We start from the raw sequence: 19,317 nt of genomic DNA, 5'->3' as shown, positions 1-19,317 counted from the left end.
TAAGCTATAACACTTCGAATTTATTTGGATAGAAAAGCACGCCCACATTTAGATGCTATTAAAGAAACTGCAGAGCTCAAGGGTGCAGACAAAAATTGCCAGTCTTATGACAAAAGGTATCCTTTGAGGAGAGCTCCCTTCTCCACAACACCCCTTTGATCTTTCCAAGATCTTTCAAAAAGATACAGTTAATAGCATGATGTGAATGAAGCCTCTAAGCTGATCCTGTACTGGAGGATTTGGAAGAGGTGACCAAGGAACTCACTTTCCCATGCCAAAATGAGGTAGCCCAAGAAGCAGTATTAACAAGTCAATGTGGCAGCTATCAGTACCATAAGCTCCAGCTTGCCTGGTTGTGCTTAGACTTCTGCACCAGAAGCACTCGGGAGAACTCCTCCAGTTACGGAATATTCAGGGATAGTCCAACAACTTTTTTTTTTTAATTAAAGTAAGGACAGGTGATTGGTCATAAAACTTAAAGTGACAGAGTTGCCAAAAAGTAACATTGTGAATCAGCTGTGCTTAAACCCCAGATACCTGTATAGCCTAGGTTAAGAGGGTTATGGAAACGGTGCAAATGTAGAGCCCCAAACTGAATTTATAAAGAGGATTACAGAAACTTAATATCATTTTGTGGGTTGGGGTGGCAGGTTTTATTTTCTTAAATGCATTATGGAACTTGTTCTCGAGTGTCACAGGAAAAGGTTTCTAGATATGTTATTTTCCATATGAAAAAGAAGGGTTTTTTTCTTCAAGCAAAAATGAGGACAATTTTTACTGACAAAAGAAGTTAATTTCTCCTATAGCACCTACTTATGATGAAGGAATTAGAAAAACTATGCAGAGAAGTACCAAGTAGGATGACTTAGGTTGAAATGGAATTCAATTCATTTTTCTTTAGAAAGCGTTACAGCAGTAGAAGCAGCGTGAGATGCCAGCAACACCTAACAATTCAATACACTTCATATACTTGTTTCCATCAGCTAATTCACCAAATATACATAGTAAGAAAAAACACTTTCGTTTTCCTCTCATGGAAGAGTCCTAGGTGATCTCCCTAGACGTTTAGGCAGGAAAAAAAATATCTAAAGCAAAGCCACGAGGGACAGACACTAATGTCGCTCTTTTGGACATGGCTGTTATGAAAACAAGGACTAAATCAAAGTCTTCAGCTGGCTCAAGAAAGCCTCTTTAGTCTTGGTGACCATTTTCCCTTCTGAGTTCTAGACTGCTTATGAGAGAATGCATCCTGTTCAGAACTTAGGCATTTTTACAATTCAGTACCTTTATCATCTGACCCAGAGAACTGAGAAGGCTGAAAACCTTTGAAATCAACCAGGTAGGAATATGAGAATGGTCACATAAGGCAGAAAAGCTAGGACTATTTTGCATCTCTCTTTTCTGTAGATGCTCTCTCTTCTAATGGATAAGTTTAATTGCATATGAACATACAAGTGGCTACAAAGGGCCACATTTAAAAAAGAAAATTAAGAATAGCAGATCTTTCAGGCAACGAGGGATGAGGCACACAATGCTGAATGGCTAGCATTCCCTGAAATCAGACCAACTTGGGAAGCTACAGGAGGGGAAGCAGTGGGTGCTAACTAGGCTTCAGTCCCTAATGTCAGCATTGCCCTTTTTCCTTAGTGCTAAAACCACAGTAAGGATTCTTTTCTCTCTGATTCCACCTACTTGATTCAAAGTCAGATCAACAGTCACCTCTATTGCATCACATTACATTAGTGTTACCAAAATCTTGACAGACAGAAGTATTTTGTGGATGAGACCGAAACCGGACAGCAACTTTAATGGTGAAAAGCTTCCTAGTTTAGCACTTATGATAATAACGTAGCTCTAGAAATAATTACAATTCATCACACAACAACAGTGTACAACCTGTGGCTTCTCAGGCCTCAGAAAGTCAGCATCTAAGACCTCAGAAAGTCAGTTTTACCACAAGCATGGCTGGCATTTCCCAACATCTATTTTTATGTAAGTTCTGGAGCCTCAGAAGCAACAAAGAGGTTTTCACCCACCCCAATACACTATTACATGAACATAAGAATGGCTGCACTAGAGTGGAACAAAAGCCATATCATAACAGACATCAATAGTAGGCGCCCAGGGAAAAGTACAAGAATGGGACAAGCATACAGTGGTATTTCTCCAGGATACTCTCTTGGCCTCAATAAGATGGTGTTTGCAGGTTCCATAGAGATGTGTCCTTGTGCTTATTAACCTTGAATATTTTCCACATCCCCAAGAATTTGCCTAGCTGCTTTCTGAAAGCACATGAATTGTTAGTATCAGCTTCTGCAGCAAGGATTCCTATAGCTTAAACACACATCATGTGAAGAACTACCTTCTATGATTAATTTTAGCTTGCTACCTTCAAGGTCTTACAGATGCTCAAGTTCTTATACTGGAAAAAAAAGCATTCCCTTCTTCAGCCTCCTCACCTTATAAACTTCTAATGCAACCTCACCCCTGGCCTGCAGTCATCTTTTTTTCCAAGCTCAAGAATCTGTCTATACAATCAGAAGTAGTTTCTGACCTTTGATCATCTATGCTGCCCATCTTTGTATCTTCTCCTATTCTACTTTAACTCCTTCATATGACTATTAAAATTAATTTAGGGAAAACCCTACTGAAACATTAAGTAGCTAAAAATGTTCTAGAACGTCGAGCACATAAAATTCTTCGGAGTTTGCACATAGTATCCTTAATCATATCCTAATCTTTAAATATAACCTGTTGTGGGGGGGGGGGGGAACAAGCAAAACAAAACTTTTTACGCATTGGATAAGCAGATGAAAAACTAGTCACTCACTGCAGCAGGGCTTTAGTTTTTCTGGTTGGATCTTCTGGTCTGAAGTTTTTGTATACCTCTACTTCATGTTCTATAGAAAGCAGCTGGCTCTGGAGTTTGCTCCTGAAGCCTGGCAGGGTATCCCGAATATGATTGGTAAGTTGCTAAAAAAAACAAATAAAAGACCTTTTATACTCTAAATACAGATGAAAGCAAAAGCACAGACATTTCCTTCTGACTGCCAAGCATATCAACCATGAACTGTACTAGTATACTTCCTTTTGATCTTTGTAGCAATGGAGACAGTTAAAGAACAATACATATCCCTTTCATAGACATATTATATAGAAGCTTGAAATTTTTCTTGGACCTCTCATTCACTGGGCCCTATTACTACATACCTGTTTAGCTACACACTCAACAGTTATACACATTTAATCTGAAATGACCTCTCTTACCACTCAGCACTTTGATGCCCCTGCCCTCCTCTTTGGCTGGTTCTCCTGCTAATGGTAGTCTCCTAATTCCCTAGATACGCAAGTTCTCTGCATGAATGCCCCTTGCTTCATAGGTCCTTCTTAAAGGAGCAACAACACAGAGGGTTTTTTTTTCCAAATACCTCTTTAAACATCTTAGTTTACTCCTGCAGTGAATGTATACTGTCTTACTTAAAAAGACAGCCAATATCTGAATATGCTCCATTTGTGATCCCTAGTAGGGTTGGAGATGAACAAATGCATCAGCTTCCCTTCAGACAATGTGATAAACAGTTTCGCCTAAAGGTCTGTGTGTTTATTGTTGGAAACACTCTACTGCACCATTACACTTATTAGAATGTTATTAGCCTCACTTGCCTCCAGATTCCCAACTCTGGGCTTTCTGGTCAACCATGTTAAGAAGTTATTTCTAAAAATTAAAAATTCAGTTTTTGAGACATATTTCTCAAACTGAAGTATTTAAATCACTGCTATTATTATAGAGCCATCAGTAACAACATCATCTCTAACAGCCCCTTGTATACAAGGTTGCAGGAAAGTGGAATTGCCACTCAGCTTGCACTGGATGACTCCTTTACAGCAAAAGGCAATGCAGGAAAAGGAAGAGATGCTCAAAGTTGACAACTAGTTCAGAAGGGTGATGGAAGGAAGCACAGACACACAGAGTACCTACTTGGGACTCTCTCACCATTAAGAAATATCACCTCCACATCCTTTCTGCTCCCTTGTACGAAGTATATTGAAGGGAAGAGAGTTTTCCTTCCTGAAGATTATAGCATTTTAACTTTTTTAAATGCTTCATCTTTGGCTGAAGAAGAAGTTCTAACTTCTACTTCAAGAGTATCAATTTTCATTTCTGAAAATATACCTACAAGCACTAGAAAATAAACTGAAGGAGATAAAAAAAAATAGTCTCACCAAATCTGTTAGGGTTTGACATACTTCATTTATTTTGTGCATGTATGTTGTAATGTGTTTGGAAAGCACTATCAGTATCTTACCTGTGCTGTAAGTGTATCATTTCTGAACAGTTCCTTGATTAAAACCAAAATAAACTTCTTGCAATTTGTTGCAAACTCTCTTCCCAGCCCCCATTCAGACAAGCTACAAATGAAGAATGTTATATACCGAAACCCTTAATCTCAAAATAAAAGTTGTTCAGCAGATGTGACAGCACAGAACCAAAAGCTGGAGTTTCCCTGGAGCACCACCTTGTGGATGCAGAGAAATTTAAATTTCACCTGAAACCACAAACCCTAACAGGTGTTTAATATCTTAGGGATGAGACTTACATAGTTTTCCCCATATATAACATTCTACATACAGTAACAGGCCAGAAGACAAACAGTTCATACTGAAACACGTAAATTTATAAAACAGTTCCCCACAAAGTTAATAGTACTTAAAGTAATATACTTGAGGAAGGATGAGACAGTCCAAAGAAATAAGAAGATCAATTGTTTTGGTCTCAAAACTAAGATGTATGGTATTAAACATTTAATATATAGAAAAAGGCAAAACATTCTAAACACAGGTGAGTTCTTGCACCCTGCTGAAAACTTGGTTCTGCAGCACAAATAAATGGCATTAGTATTCTTTTCGCATTGATCCACAGCATATTTCAACCTTGCTGTCAAGTTACACATCTGCAAAGTCACTGTAGCAAGAAATTAAACAGGCCAGCTGTTTAGCCTTGCTCCTCTTAGTAAATAATAATTTCTCTCTGCTGTTTCCAACCTCTGTTAAAAACTGATAGATCCAGGTAGATCTGGTCTCTGTCTATCCAAGACCAAAGGCCACAATTTGACAGTGAACTGGAGAAAAACTTCTTATGAAGTTTGACTTGTAGGAATGCCAAGAACACAGGTCAGCTGATAAACTGAGTTTCTAATAAATCATATTACATCATCAGGCATTTTAGGAAGGCATGCATGATTTGATCTTGTCCTCTTCAAACTTGCTATGAGGTACATCACCTTGAGATGCACATGCTGCCCAAGTTCGCACTATGAAAGTGGCATTCCTCAAAGACACATCTAGAAACCAGATGATCCAAAAAGGAGTTAATGGCATAGTTAACTACAATTGTGACAATGTGGGATCTTTCTTAAATAGACACTATGCTCACACTGGCCTGAAGAACAGACTAGCCTTAACATTTCAACCAATACTAAATACAAATGAATAGAGTCAGACTTTAAAACCAGATTAATAAAGGCTCATTATACTTTTTGTTACAATCTGCTAGCGAGATTGATAAGCTTGTTAGGTGAATGGAACCAGGTATCACGGACACAGGGCATATTTCTCTCTCAAACAGCAAAACTGTGTGACCTACAGACTTCCTTTAGAAAACTCATGAGTACCTGAGGCATCTACCTACAGATTTATTGCCTCCAGAGCTCTACTTTACAGAGAACAACTCCTGACACAAAAGTCTAGTTACCAGCCTACTGATTGATGAATATCTTAGAGATGATCACAGAAATCTCATCCATCAGTGATAACTAACTCCTGTGTCTCTCCCAGTTAGCACAGTGATAAAGAGAAACATGTAATAGTGAAGAAAATTATGTACTCCTCCTCCTCTAGTGTTGGCAGTGTCTTGATTAGAACAGGAAGGAACAGGATTCTCCTCAGGTAAATGGAAAACAGACTTCTCTATTTCCTGCTAAAGGAAGCTGTGACCTGACACAGTTTGACATGAACTTCTGAAAACAGACCCTAGGTTTTGGGAAAAAGGTAGTGCAAACAAAGTGCTCTGATAACTGTATTTGTCATTTACATCAATAGTATATGGTACATTGTTTCTGCTAAAAACTAGAATGAAATGTAGATCACGAGGTTAAAGTACAGATGTACAGTGAACCCTCAGAATGTATGATTTCTAAAACACTGTTAGTCTTGATATTTTGATCAGCAGGAACACCTATTAAAGTGGAAGAAATGTGGTAATTAAGGAATAGAAATGTATGCTTGGAGAAATACCCAGGAAGGGAACAGAATCTTATTTTCTATGTTCATATTCAGTATTCAAGAGAGCAGAAGAGATTTCATCCTGAACAAAGGGGCAGGGAATGGATGCAATAGCAGCCTGAAGCTGGTACATGGTAGGTTTCCAGTCCTCCAAGGCCACTTAAATTTGTCAGCTTTGTTTTCTGTCTTCTGTAACCACGCTTCCAGTTTTGTAAATCAATACCATTTGGCTTTGCTAGAGCAAACTCATGTTTCAAAGAGTTTTTGCAAGGAATGTCGAGTCTTCCACATGGCAGCAAAGCACCTCTGTACCCCTGAATGGTCATGACAGATTTCTACTCACTCAGGGTTACCTGCTCCACCCAAACCAAGCACAGTCCAAGTCCACAGGGAGACGACGACTGCTATACGCAGACCAGTACATTAATGGCTCATTACTCCCCAACATCCTCTCTGAGTTTGCAACAGGTATGCCCACATTATTTTACTGCAACTGTGACTGATGTTATAATCTAAACTTCAGCTTGAGATAACAGTGAGAAATAATAAGCAATTTAATTTCTAAAACCTAAAGTGGGATAAAATGTTACAGAACTTCTAGATCTGGGAAACTACATAGTCATAAAACACCATTGGTAGCTTATGCCTAAATGCATAAGGGAGCAAATCTGACTGATTTGTTTTATTTTTGAGCCAAAAAAACATTTACTCTGAAGAAAGCAGTGTTTGAATGTGATGGAAGTTGCCATCCTTGATAACATATGACTAGCGGACTTAATTATTTTAGCTCTACACTGACAGGAGCCTGAAAATTAGGTCCTCTACTTCTCATAGTGAATTTGCATACGCCACACGCAATATACAGCTTTGTTTATTTCATTGTGAAACTTTAAAAGGTTAAAGGCAGGAAAGAATCAATTAGGTTCACTGATGCACATTCCTTCTAATAAGGATTTTATATTGGTTCTATCATTATAAAAGCTGCCTCTCACCATACAAACTTCAGGTTTTACCTGGTTTAGAACTTTTTGGAGATAGGGTGTTCCCATCCGATCTGCCATGTGCCTGTATGCTGGGTGCGAAAGAAAGAATTTCCTTTCTGCTAGGAGAGCTGCCTTGATATCCTTCTTCCCATCAATGTCTTTCTGGCTTCTGTTTACAACACCAATATAACCTAAAACAACAGCAAGCCAGTGGGTAAGTCAATGCAGCTACTGCCTGAATTACTGGATTCACATTAAATTGAACTAGGCTGGCTCAGTTCAAACAAAACCTTCCACTTAAAGCAATTCAAGTATTGTTTAGAAGTACTGTAATGAATTTAATGATGACCAAATCATTGATTCAAATGCAACAATTCCCTGGTTCAACACATTCCTAGACTGTTTTCTGTGTTGCTACAACAGGAAGAGGAGATGGTCTCACTTGTAAAGTGTAATTAGAATCAAAATTCTTGATACTGTTAGCAGTGCAAGTGACTCTGACAGTAGCTGCAGGAACAATCACATGGAAAATTTCTGGAAGGGGCAAAACTTGGTTGACAGTGATGTTACCAAAGCTCTGGTGCTTGCTTCCAAGATAGATAAGGAAAGAGTCCTTTTTGGCAAGGCATGGCAGCCTGGCACAGAAAAGAAAATTTGCTAACTACTTATTCTGACATTTCTTGTTTCTGGAATAGCCCAGTCTATTTTCCAGGTCCAGTAAAAAAGTCTCTTAAATATTCAATATTTTGCCACAGCCTCCTGTTATATTTGCTGTTTAGATAATGATAAAAAGATTGTAACTCATTAAGACCCATGTAACCTTTGATTCACCTCCAGAACTGTTTTAAACACCACCCTGGCCCAAATCATTGTCTGGGTTGTGTAGGATATAGGCAATTGAACATTCTCACCTCTACGAAGAGGGAGTAGTTTGTTTTCTAGAATTTCTCTTGCATCTGTTCCTTCATCCATCAGATCCAATTTTGTGATCACACCAATGGTCCTAAGGCCTGACCGGGGTGGGGGAGAGAGAAAAAAAAGATAACAAAGTCAGGAAGACCAATTATATCTTAGAATTCCGTAATACTTATTAAGAAATGTGACATTCACAAAGCATGCATCATAAACAATGTCAGGCACAGCTGCAAGCTGAGGTGCACCTGGAAAAGAAGGGATCATCATTCCCAGTGCTGAAATGCATTCTTCAAATCTCTTTAACCAGGTTCAGCATTCCCATGACACTACTGTATAATGTTTATGACAGAGTATCCAGAAATCCCATTGGCATCCAAGTCCCCTTTTGCTAGTTGCTACTTTTTTCTAGATAGGCATTGCCCCGCTTCCTTGCTTATAGGAGTTAGTGACAAAATTAAAATTAAAAAACCCCCACAATTTACAGCATCTTTATATGAATTATGCTGAGCTAACAAACAATTATTTTGATGCTGAAGTCTACAGGATAATGCATACACAGATCTGTATTATAATATACATTAGCAGTAAAAGAAAAAAGCATAATAGTCTTAGTTATTACAGACTTCCATTTATGTTATTGTACTTGAGAACAAAAAGCCACTGACCATTCAATCATGCTTACCTTGAGGGTCCACTTCTTTAGCTAACTTCAGTGCATCTGAGTTGGCCAGATCAGTGTTAGCTGGAGTCACGGCTAGTATCAAGCAGTTTTCCCGAGAGATGAACTGCATTATCATGTCTCTGATTTGTTGCTCAATATCTGGAGGTTGATCCCCTACTGGCACTTTAGTGATTCCCGGCAAGTCAATAAGAGTCAGGCTTAATACTAAATGGAAAACACAGGATCACAAAACTGGTTAGCATGCCAGATATATTTAAAGAGATCGATGGATCTCTGGCTGCAGACAGTTTTTTTAATCACATAAAACCCTACATAATTAGCTTTACAAGTATATAAACACTGTTAATGGTTCAAATAAAATGCCTGACAATCTGAAAGTTACACTTGTTAGCACAGCTGTTTCCCTACTGGTTTTTCATCTCTGGATTTAAGAGTACTATTTATCTTAAACATTAGAATTGGCATAGGAGAATGATTCTCATGCTGAAAAACCTTAAAAGATCCCAGACAACTGAACAAGACTTTCTGAGCTTTTTCCACCAATAGAAGTACAGACAACAGGCCATTTCCATCTCATCTTTCAAACCAACCCAAACAGGGGTTTTGGCGGGTTTTTTTGTTTGTTTTTTTAATACTGTCCTTCTCTGACCATCTTTCAACAGTGTCTCCAACTAAGAACTTCCCAACTGAAAGTCAACAACTAAACTAACACATATAGCAAAATTCCTGGGAGGGGGGGTTGGGGGAGTGGGTTATTTTCCAGTAGTTGAGATATTGTGGGTGTCTTCTTAAGAAGAGCAACAAAACAGGAAAAAGTTTATCTGGTAAGAAAAGCTGTTTTGCTTAAGCACGGTCCCTCCAGCCCAGGCCACAAGGCCAACTAGAAGCATCCTAGCTTTCTCATAAAACACTGGGGTAATAGGGTATCCTTTAGACAAGTGAGAAAAATAGTATTCCTATAAAGGAAACACAAGAAAGTACAGTTTGAGTCTGACTAATACAGGCAACAGTTGCTGAACTGAACGACTGATCCTAATAAAACAAAGTAAGAGCATTAGACAGGAAATTTTCACCTTCTCCTGGAGTCAGCATGTTCCACAACTGAGCTGTGAGGCAGGGCATTTAGTTCAGCTCCACTCCTGTTGGCTAAGCCACAGCTGTACAGCAGAGACAGGGCTCAGGGGTAAGCGTTTAGAACCAAGTCTGATCACAGCATATCAAAGGGAGGTTCAGTATCTCTTTAATTACCTCTCCTCTTATTTTAATCCTTCTGTTCTTTGATTCACAATCAAGACATCAGATGAGGTGGTTAGGAAAACAAAATGCCTCAGCCAAATGTACCACTTTTCCCCTGGATCCAAGACAGATTCAATGCAAAACATTTTCTCAAGACTGCCTTCATTAAATCGGGCAGATGGCAACCAGAGGAACTAACTTTGATCTATACTGAGGGTCTACAACAGGAAGCAGCTTCAAACACCCTTATTGTCTAAATATGTTTTTAGTGACAGGAAACAATAAACATCCAATAGGGCAGGGGGAGACACTGGTTTTCTACACCACTGATCAGGGAATCCATCTAGGATGTAACAGGGCAGCAAAAAAAGGTCTTGACACTAAGTCCCCCAAACTCCTATTAATGTGTCTTAACTGCTGAGCTACTAACTAACAGTATGTGTACTAGGGGAGGGATCGGTTTCATCCTGATGCAGAACAGGAATACTTTTAAATCATAATAAGATTAAACATGACAGAGAAGCTGCTTTCTGCCCAGCTCTAGTGGCAACAGCTCTCTGCAGTAGGATGGTTTCACAACACAGAAGAAGCTGAGGATTCTTCTAATGAGCAGATGGATACAACGCTTTTGGTCCAACTCAAACTCAGAAATCATTTCATCCCCAAAGACTTCTGATGAAGCAATGAGAACACACACGAAAGGAGACAGCTAAACAGAGATAGATAATATATTACATGACAGGAACATGAAGAAGAATGATTTTACCTACCATGTGGGGAGTATATTCTTAAGTTAATAGGAATTGAAGAAATGCCTTTGTTCACTCCTGTTATTCTATCTGTTTCTACTTCAATTTCCTGACGAACTTCATCAAAATCAGTAAATTTCCTCCCTTTGCAGTGTAGAAATTCAGCATACTCTGTGAAAAATATCAATAGCATCTCTGTATCTCAAAGGCTTACAGTCTGAGACACTTGCTTTCAAGCACCTAGTATTCTTCAGACGTGTAAGCACAAAAGCATGTCATCACAGATAACAGGAAAGCGTTATATACGAACACATGCTATATATGGAATTGCACTGATGAAAACCAGCCTACAACAAGAAAGGGTTAATTAAAAAAAAGTCAAGTTGACTGAACATGATTTATTGCTTTTATCTTTAGCATATCATCTGCTAGAACAATCTAGAAGGTTCCAATAAATACTATTAAATTTAATAGAATAAGAAACAGACTGTAATCATTCTGAGTTTTCATCTGATTATATTTGCCTGTAATATATCAATAAACTGAAGAAAAGATTCAAGTTATGTATCATGAAAGAATATTAGCACTTTTTCAACAACTAACAGTCCACGCTACATGTGATTTTAACACAGGAGTTATGTACAAGTTCACGATCAAAATAAAATCACTTGAAAACATTGTGAAGTAATTAATAAAATACTCAACTCTTCATCTCCTAGAGACTTCCTGAAGCCTAAATCCAAACCATGCCAAAAGAAGTTTTTAAAAGCTTTTACAGATACTACTGCAATTTTGCCAAAGTAGGAGAAAACACTGAATTTGTAAGGTGCCTTATGCAATCATCACACACTTGCCCTCTTACCTGGAAAGGGTATCAGCCAGGAATTTTCTTCCCACTTTCTTCAGAGATAAATACAGTCTAACATGTTTGACTTCAGTATGACACTAAGTCCCTGTTTTGACTCTTGAATCCAAGTAGTGACACTGATTATTGTATCCTTCTGGATTTTCTGCCCAGAAGAAATATGGTACATAACCAAAAGCACATCTCAGCATTTTAAAACTGGAGTTTCTTCTTTTAAAACAGGGCAAAACAGAATAAAAAAAGTTTAGCCTACTAGTAAGGGTATAACCAGGTTATGATATAAATGGCTATCACAGATATGAGCTCACATCTGTCCCCACAATCCTCCCCTAAAAGGCCCTAATATTAGGACTGGAAAAAGCTTGGATATAGTTGTGTGTGTTCCAGTATTGTTATATTTTGCAATCAAGGCCGAATCTTAAAGTGCCATTTAAGTGTTTCTTCCCATTAAAAAGTTTATTGATAAAAAAAAACTCAAAGAGCAAGGCAAAGAGCTTGCTTGATACTCAAAGAAAGGCAGCAAGAACAGCTCAGCAGAGCTGATCTGAGAACACAGATTAATAGAGTGCCTTATGTATCAGTACTCGAGTTTGTTCCTCAGGTCTCCCAGAAGTTATTTGATTACTGTTGTTGATGGAGACGTTAACAAATAAAATAGCTGAAACAACATGCATAACCATTACGACATTTAAAGCAAGCTGAAAGCCAAAAAAGGAAAGATGGGAGGGGAAACAAACACCAACCTTTCTGCCCTGCAAAAGCACGATTTCTTTGGATTCAAAGTGTGAGGACAGGGGAACCCATCCTTGTTAAGAAAAAAATATTTATATATAATTATTTTAAAAACAAGAGAGAACTTAAAAACCTCTGTCTTAACTTTGGAAAACTTAAGAACTCCTGCATATCTTATGTCCTTTTTCAGATCTAGCAACAAATAGACAATGAGTGGGGGGTTGTATGTTTAAAATATTAAACAATATCTAAAAACCAAGGAATATTCAAATATTCCAAACTGTAAGATAACATGGTGCACAAAAACAAACAAAAAAAAAAAAAACAAAAAACCCACACATCTCGGTTGGTCTAAACACATTTTGGAATTCACACTTGTAAAATTTATTACCTCAAATTTAGAAAATAGCTACCTACCAAAAAAACAAGAGGTTCTTATTTTGATTGAGTTCTTCATGCACGGCTCTTGGCATAAAATAAAATGTATTCTTCTCACCTACAATTTTTATTCAGTGGCTCATTAGATTTTCTCAGAAAAAGATTTCAAAATTCAGACAATTAACACTTGGTGCCAGCTTGCTTACTCCATGATCTGACTGACTCAGCTGATGCTCAGAGAAGCTTCTCTGTCCCACTTGACACTTGGTAACAGAAAGAGTCCCTATCTGAAATGGCTCAAATTAAATGAAAAAAAGTAAATCAAATGAAAAAATAGTTTACTACTTTTTAGCTATGTTAATAATTATCACTAGCTCATTGCTCTCAGTGACATTTGGGGTCCCACTAATTCTGAAGGAATAGACTTTACTGTTGTTCATATCCTATGGCATATATGAGATGCCACACACAGCCTGCAGAATAAAAATTCAAATGAACAAGCAGTGCTTTGTTTTGTTCCTTTCAGCACTTTGCCTGCCCTTGGCAATGATGCCCCTAGCCAGACTGGATGAGCACACATTTTAATGCAATATTCATTTTTTAGCTTTTTTGCACAGAAAAATACTAGGAAAATATTATTATATTATAGTATATAGTATTATATTACATTATGTTTACATTTTTGTGAGAGTGGACATGAAGTCATACAGAAAGAGGGACTCTGTCTAATGCTAATTTTAAGACACGTATTTTCTATATAAAATTGAAGTTATGTCAAGAGAAAGAATAATTTCAGAAAAAAAATGTTTTCTTTGCATGTAGAATACAAAATCTTTTTACAGAACCATTCACTTTGGAGAATACCGAATGAAAAGGCTAGCATATCACAATTCTGTGCAGTGCATTTCCAACCACAAATGTCATGGTAAGTGATTATTTCTCTTCTCAATTTTGATTACATTAAACAAATCACACAGGTATTATGGGATAACGTTTCTCAAGACACTCATTTGTCATGTGAGATATTTCTCCTTATGTTTTTATGATTTAATCTAGCACAATGATATACTCTTATGAACAATAAATAGCTATTGACATTTTCGAGCCACTGTTAATTGCATGCACACGTTTTTTCATAAATCTGTCTCTAAGCTAAAGAAAGCTAAGTTAGATAGGCCCCGTGACAAGACAGGGAATGGTGTTTCTACCTGAGAAATACATGACAGATTTTTGGAAAGTGTCCTTGTTGCACAGCAGCCGAGTCTAAGACCTTTCAAAGTCTGACAAAGCCCACAGACTTAACCCGTTACTGGAGGTGAGAAACTTCCCAGCGAGATGAGACCTGGATTCAGAACCCTCCCCCGCCTGGTTTCAGGCAGAGTTGATGCAAGTCCATTGTGGTACCCAACTCACAAGAGTCAGGTCTCTGGCTTGGAGTTTTCAAAAAAGCTGACACATGACATTGCAGGCCTATAGCAAACATTTTTAACATATATGATATAGGGGGAATACTTGCTGTGACTGCAACTTCTATCTTTCAATTTTTTGGGGAGAAAACAAGTCACCCAGGCAACAACAGTCTTGTTAGCTAGCTTCAACTAAGCACTCCACAAGCCTCAGAATGCTTTCCAAAAGAATGACTAAAAACATGAAAATAAACATCATATGAGCTAAAACGCATCACCTTTACAATGATGATACATCAGCTTCTTCTGAACAAAGCAAATGCAAATAAATTCATCTATTTAGACCTTAGCAAAGCATTCAATACAGTTCTTCCTAGGGGAGAGCAGACTGATTCAAAAGCACTTGTCTTATTTCGGTAAGATGCTGAAAATAGAATATTCAGACTTCATGAGTTACACTGCTAGCATTCATTAACAACCTATAGCAAGGCTACAAGAAGAAGTAGTGCCCTGGCATTTTCTGAAGAAAAGCCAGAACATCCTGCTAATGCACACGAGGATAAGAATATCATAGCAGAAGAGATTAAAAGCACAGAAAATTGGAAAGGTGTAGATCTGATGAAAGTAACTAGGTCATGCTCTTAGAAACCAGTGAAATGGTTAATTATTAGGGCAGAAGTTCATACAGGAAAAAAAAAAAAAGTAAAGTATTCTTAAAGTATTCTTTTCTTTGCAATAGCCTTTTACACCCTTGACAATTCTTGTTTCTGGAAGAAATATATCCCTGTTCTTTCAATTTTTTTTCTACAGATTGTGTTTTCTAGACTTCTGATTATTCAGAAACGTTGTATTATCCTCCAGGCATATTCTTCTTAAGTTGCAGAGGCAGAGCTCTAACTAAGATCGTTCCAGAATGGAAAAAAGTGGAAGAACTATTTGTAAGACTACACTTCTGTTGATGTATCTTGTACGATATTTACTTCTTTATTTTACAGAAGCATGATATCATTGGCTTACATTCTGTTAGTGACCCACTGTAAGTGCCAGATCCTGTTCAGATACTAGGCTTTTAGTACATACACAGCCCTTATCCTTACTGAACTTCTTTCGAATGTTTGACCATTTCTCTTATTTTGCAAGCTATCTGAATTCCAATTTTGCCCTCCAGTTTATTTACAGTCTCTCTGGTATTTGTCAAATTCAAACTTAATAAACACACTCTGTTCCATCATTCTGTCAATAACAAAATACTGAATGGGACCTGGAGAGATGTCCATTCTGCTCTATAAGGTAACCAATAGTGCACCCATCTTATAGAAGCCTTTTCTAGACCATGTTTCCTGAGCTAGTTTATTATAAAAAACATGCAAGATAATAATAATTTAAAAAGTATTGAACCCAAGATAAAAGAAACCGACCACATCTTTACCTACAAACCCACAACCCTACAATAAAAAATGATTGATAGATGGGATTTTTTTCCTTGATGAATTTGTCTGGTCTATTCATCTCTTATCTTTCAAATGCTTTCAGATTGATAGTTACAACTACTTACAGATTTTTTTTTCCCCCAGAAGTGAACTTAGACTGATTTGTCTGTCACTTCTCTTTATTATCTCTTGAAGATGGACATATATAGAGCCATCCTCTGGTCTTCAACGATTTCAGGTATTTGTTTGAAGAAGTATCAATCCCCCCCTTCTCTCCTCTGATATCTTCCTTACCAATTCTTTTAAGTTTATTGAGACTGGACTTAAACAGGTAGAAGGCTTTATTCTGCTGCTGTTCCTCCTTTCTTTCCCAAGGGTTGCAACCTTCTGCATTTCATGCTTATTCTCAGCCAAGTCGCCTTCCACATTTATGTTCCAAAATCAGCTACCATTTAGTGGTAAGAGATCTTCCTCTATATAGTGCTTGGTGGGAGGAGGAGAGGGACTAGTTAACACCCCATACCAAAAATTGGCTGCAGTCCACCACTGCAGTCATGCAAGTCCTTTATTCCCTCAACTTTTCCATCACCTTATTGTCAATTACCCTAATTTCTCCTCCTCTTCCTGCAAACCCACATTTCAATTTTTACATCCTTCTCTAGACACTCAGTGTTCGTGCCATCTGCAGGCTTTTATCGCCGACTCCTTGTTTTAAAGAGCTTGTCCTCTTTATGAGAGAGAGCAACTGGAATGTATTGAGCTGTGCCTAGGGGTGGATGAAGAGCGAGTCGAGAGCTTATGGGTAAGGATCAAAGGGCAGGCTAGCATGGGGGACACTGTGGTGGGTGTTTACTACAGGCCGCCCGATCAGGAAGAGGAAGTCGATGAGGCCTTCTACAGACAGCTGGAAGTAGCCTCACGATCCCAGGCCCTGGTTCTCATGGGGGACTTTGACCACCCTGATATCTGCTGGAGAGACAACACAGCTAGGCACAAACAGTCCTGGAGGTTCCTGCAGAGCATTGGTGACAACTTCTTGACACAGGTGGTGGAGAAGCCAACAAGGAGAGGTGTGCTGCTGGACCTCGTACTAACAAACAAAGAAGGACTGGTGGAAGATGTGAAGGTTGGGGGCTGCCTTGGCTGCAGTGACCATGAGATGGTGGAGTTCAGGATCCTGCGAGGAGGCAGCAGGGCACCAAGCAGGATCACAACCCTGGACTTCAGGAGAGCAAACTTTGGCCTCTTCAGGGACCTACTTGGAGGAATCTCATGGGTGAGGGCCCTAGAAGGAAGGAGTGTTCAAGAGAGCTGGTTAATATTCAAACATCACTTCCTCCAGGCTCAAGAGCGGTGCATCCCTATGAGTAGGAAGTCAAGCAAAGGAGGCAGGAGACCTGCATGGATGAGCAAGGAGCTCCTGGCAAAACTCAACCAGAAGAAGGAAGTATACAGAAAGTGGAAAGGGGGACAATTCCTCCACTTGGGAGGAATATAGGAACGTTGTCAGAGTATGCAGGGATGCGACGAGGAAGGCTAAGGCCCGTTTGGAATTAAATCTGGCTAGAGATGTCAAGGACAGCAAGAAGGGCTTCTTCAAATACATCAGCAGCAAGAGGAAGACTAGGGAAAATGTGGGCCCTTTGCTGAATGGGGTGGGTGCCCTGGTGACGAAGGATGCAGAGAAGGCAGAGTTACTGAATGCCGCCTCTGCTTCAGTCTTTACTGCTCAGGCCAGCCCTCAGGAACCCCAGATCCTGGAGGCAAGAGAGAAAGTCTGGAGAGAGGAAGACTTTCCCTTGGTGGAGGAGGAGTGGGTTAGAGATCATTTAAGCAAACTTGACACCCACAAATCCATGGGCCCTGATGGGATGCACCCACGAGTGCTGAGGGAGCTGGCGGACATTATTGCTAAGCCACTCTCCATCATCTTTGAAAGGTCATGGAGGACAGGAGAGGTGCCCGAGGACTGGAAGAAAGCCAATGTCACCCCAGTCTTCAAAAAGGGCAAGAAGGAGGACCCAGGGAACTACAGGCCAGTCAGCCTCACCTCCATCCCTGGAAAGGTGATGGAGCAGCTCATCCTGGAAGCCATCTCCAAGCATGTGGAGGACAAGAAGGTGATCAGGAGTAGTCAGCATGGCTTCACCAAGGGGAAATCATGCTTAACAAACCTGATAGCCTTCTATGATGGAATGACTGGCTGGGTAGTTGAGGGGAGAGCAGTGGATGTTGTCTACCTAGACTTCAGCAAGGCTTTTGACACTGTCTCCCATAGCATCCTCATAGGGAAGCTCAGGAAGTGTGGGTTAGATGAGTGGACAGTGAGGTGGATTGAGAACTGGCTGAATGGCAGAGCTCAGAGAGTTGTGATCAGTGGCACAGAGTCTAGTTGGAGGCCTGTAGCTAGCGGTGTCCCCCAGGGGTCAGTACTGGGTCCGGTTTTGTTCAACTTCTTCATCAATGACCTGGATGAAGGGACAGAGTGCACCCTCAGCAAGTTTGCTGATGATACCAAACTGGGAGGAGTGGCTGATACACCAGAGGGCTGTGCTGCCATTCAAAGAGACTTGGACAGGCTGGAGAGGTGGGCAGAGAGGAACCTCATGAAGTTCAACAAAGGCAAGTGCAGGGTCCTGCACCTGGGGAGGAATAACCCCATGCACCAGTACAGGTTGGGGGTTGACCTGCTGGAAAGCAGCTCTGCGGAGAAGGACCTGGGAGTGCTGGTGGACACCAAGTTAAGCATGAGGCAGCAATGTGCCCTTGTGGCCAAGAAGGCCAATGGTATCCTGGGCTGCATCAGGAAGAGTGTTGCCAGCAGGTCGAGGGAGGTGATTCTCCCCCTCTACTCAGCCCTGGTGAGGCCACATCTGGAGTCCTGCATCCAGTTCTGGGCTCCCCAGTCCAAGAGGGATGTGGCACTACTGGAGCAAGTGCAGCGAAGGGCTACACAGATGATTAGGGGACTGGAGCATCTCTCTTATGAGGAAAGGCTGAGAGAGCTGGGCCTGTTTAGCCTGGAGAAGAGAAGGCTGAGAGGAGATCTTATCAACGTGTACAAGTATCTGAAGGGAGGGTGTCGAGAGGATGGGACCAGACTCTTTTCAGTGGTGCCGAGCGACAGGATGCGAGGCAATGGGCACAAACTGAAACACAGACACTTCCATCTTAACATGAGGAAAAACTTTTTCACTGTGAGGGTGACAGAGCACTGGAACAGGTTGCCCCGAGAGGTGGTGGAGTCTCCTTCTCTGGAGATATTCAAAACGCGCCTGGATGCAATCCTGTGCAATGTGCTCTAGGTGACCCTGCTTGAGCAGGGGGGTTGGACTAGATGATCTCCAGAGGTCCCTTCCAACCTCAGCGATTCTGTGATTCTGTGATTCTGTCCCTAGGCTAGCCAACAGTTACAAAGTATAGTAGTTACTTTACTTTTTCATGAGCGGATTCCATATTTCCTCAGCACATCAACGAGCATCAACCTGAGATCAAGGAAACAAAATCTTCCGGGTAACACCACTTGTAAAACCAAGTATTTGTGGATATGGTTTATCTGTCCCAGCATGAGCTGAGGTCCATGCCCTGTTTCAAGGCACTGATGGGAAAGCCGGCTGAGCCCTCAAACCCAAGCTGACAGACCTCAGCAGTCACTGCAC

At 40.0% G+C, this 19,317-nt stretch overlaps 1 protein-coding gene across 4 annotated transcripts in view; it reads right to left on the bottom strand.

The window, feature by feature from the left end:
• Positions 1-19,317, bottom strand: part of DNM3 (dynamin 3) — a 194,806-nt gene that overhangs the window by 152,609 nt on the left and 22,880 nt on the right. For all 4 annotated transcript variants that reach the window (XM_067300695.1, XM_067300694.1, XM_067300693.1 and 1 more), the window contains exons 3-7: positions 10,869-11,018; positions 8,863-9,066; positions 8,177-8,275; positions 7,296-7,456; positions 2,831-2,973 (exon numbers count right to left, since the gene is read on the bottom strand). In XM_067300695.1, the coding sequence (XP_067156796.1) occupies positions 2,831-2,973; positions 7,296-7,456; positions 8,177-8,275; positions 8,863-9,066; positions 10,869-11,018 (757 nt within the window). The remainder of the gene's footprint in view (positions 1-2,830; positions 2,974-7,295; positions 7,457-8,176; positions 8,276-8,862; positions 9,067-10,868; positions 11,019-19,317) is intronic.

The sequence above is a fragment of the Apteryx mantelli genome, chromosome 8, assembly GCF_036417845.1.
Source record: "Apteryx mantelli isolate bAptMan1 chromosome 8, bAptMan1.hap1, whole genome shotgun sequence".
Lineage (NCBI taxonomy): Eukaryota > Metazoa > Chordata > Aves > Apterygiformes > Apterygidae > Apteryx > Apteryx mantelli.
Note: the sequence above shows the minus strand (reverse complement) of the source record. Positions and strands in the feature narration are given on the sequence as shown.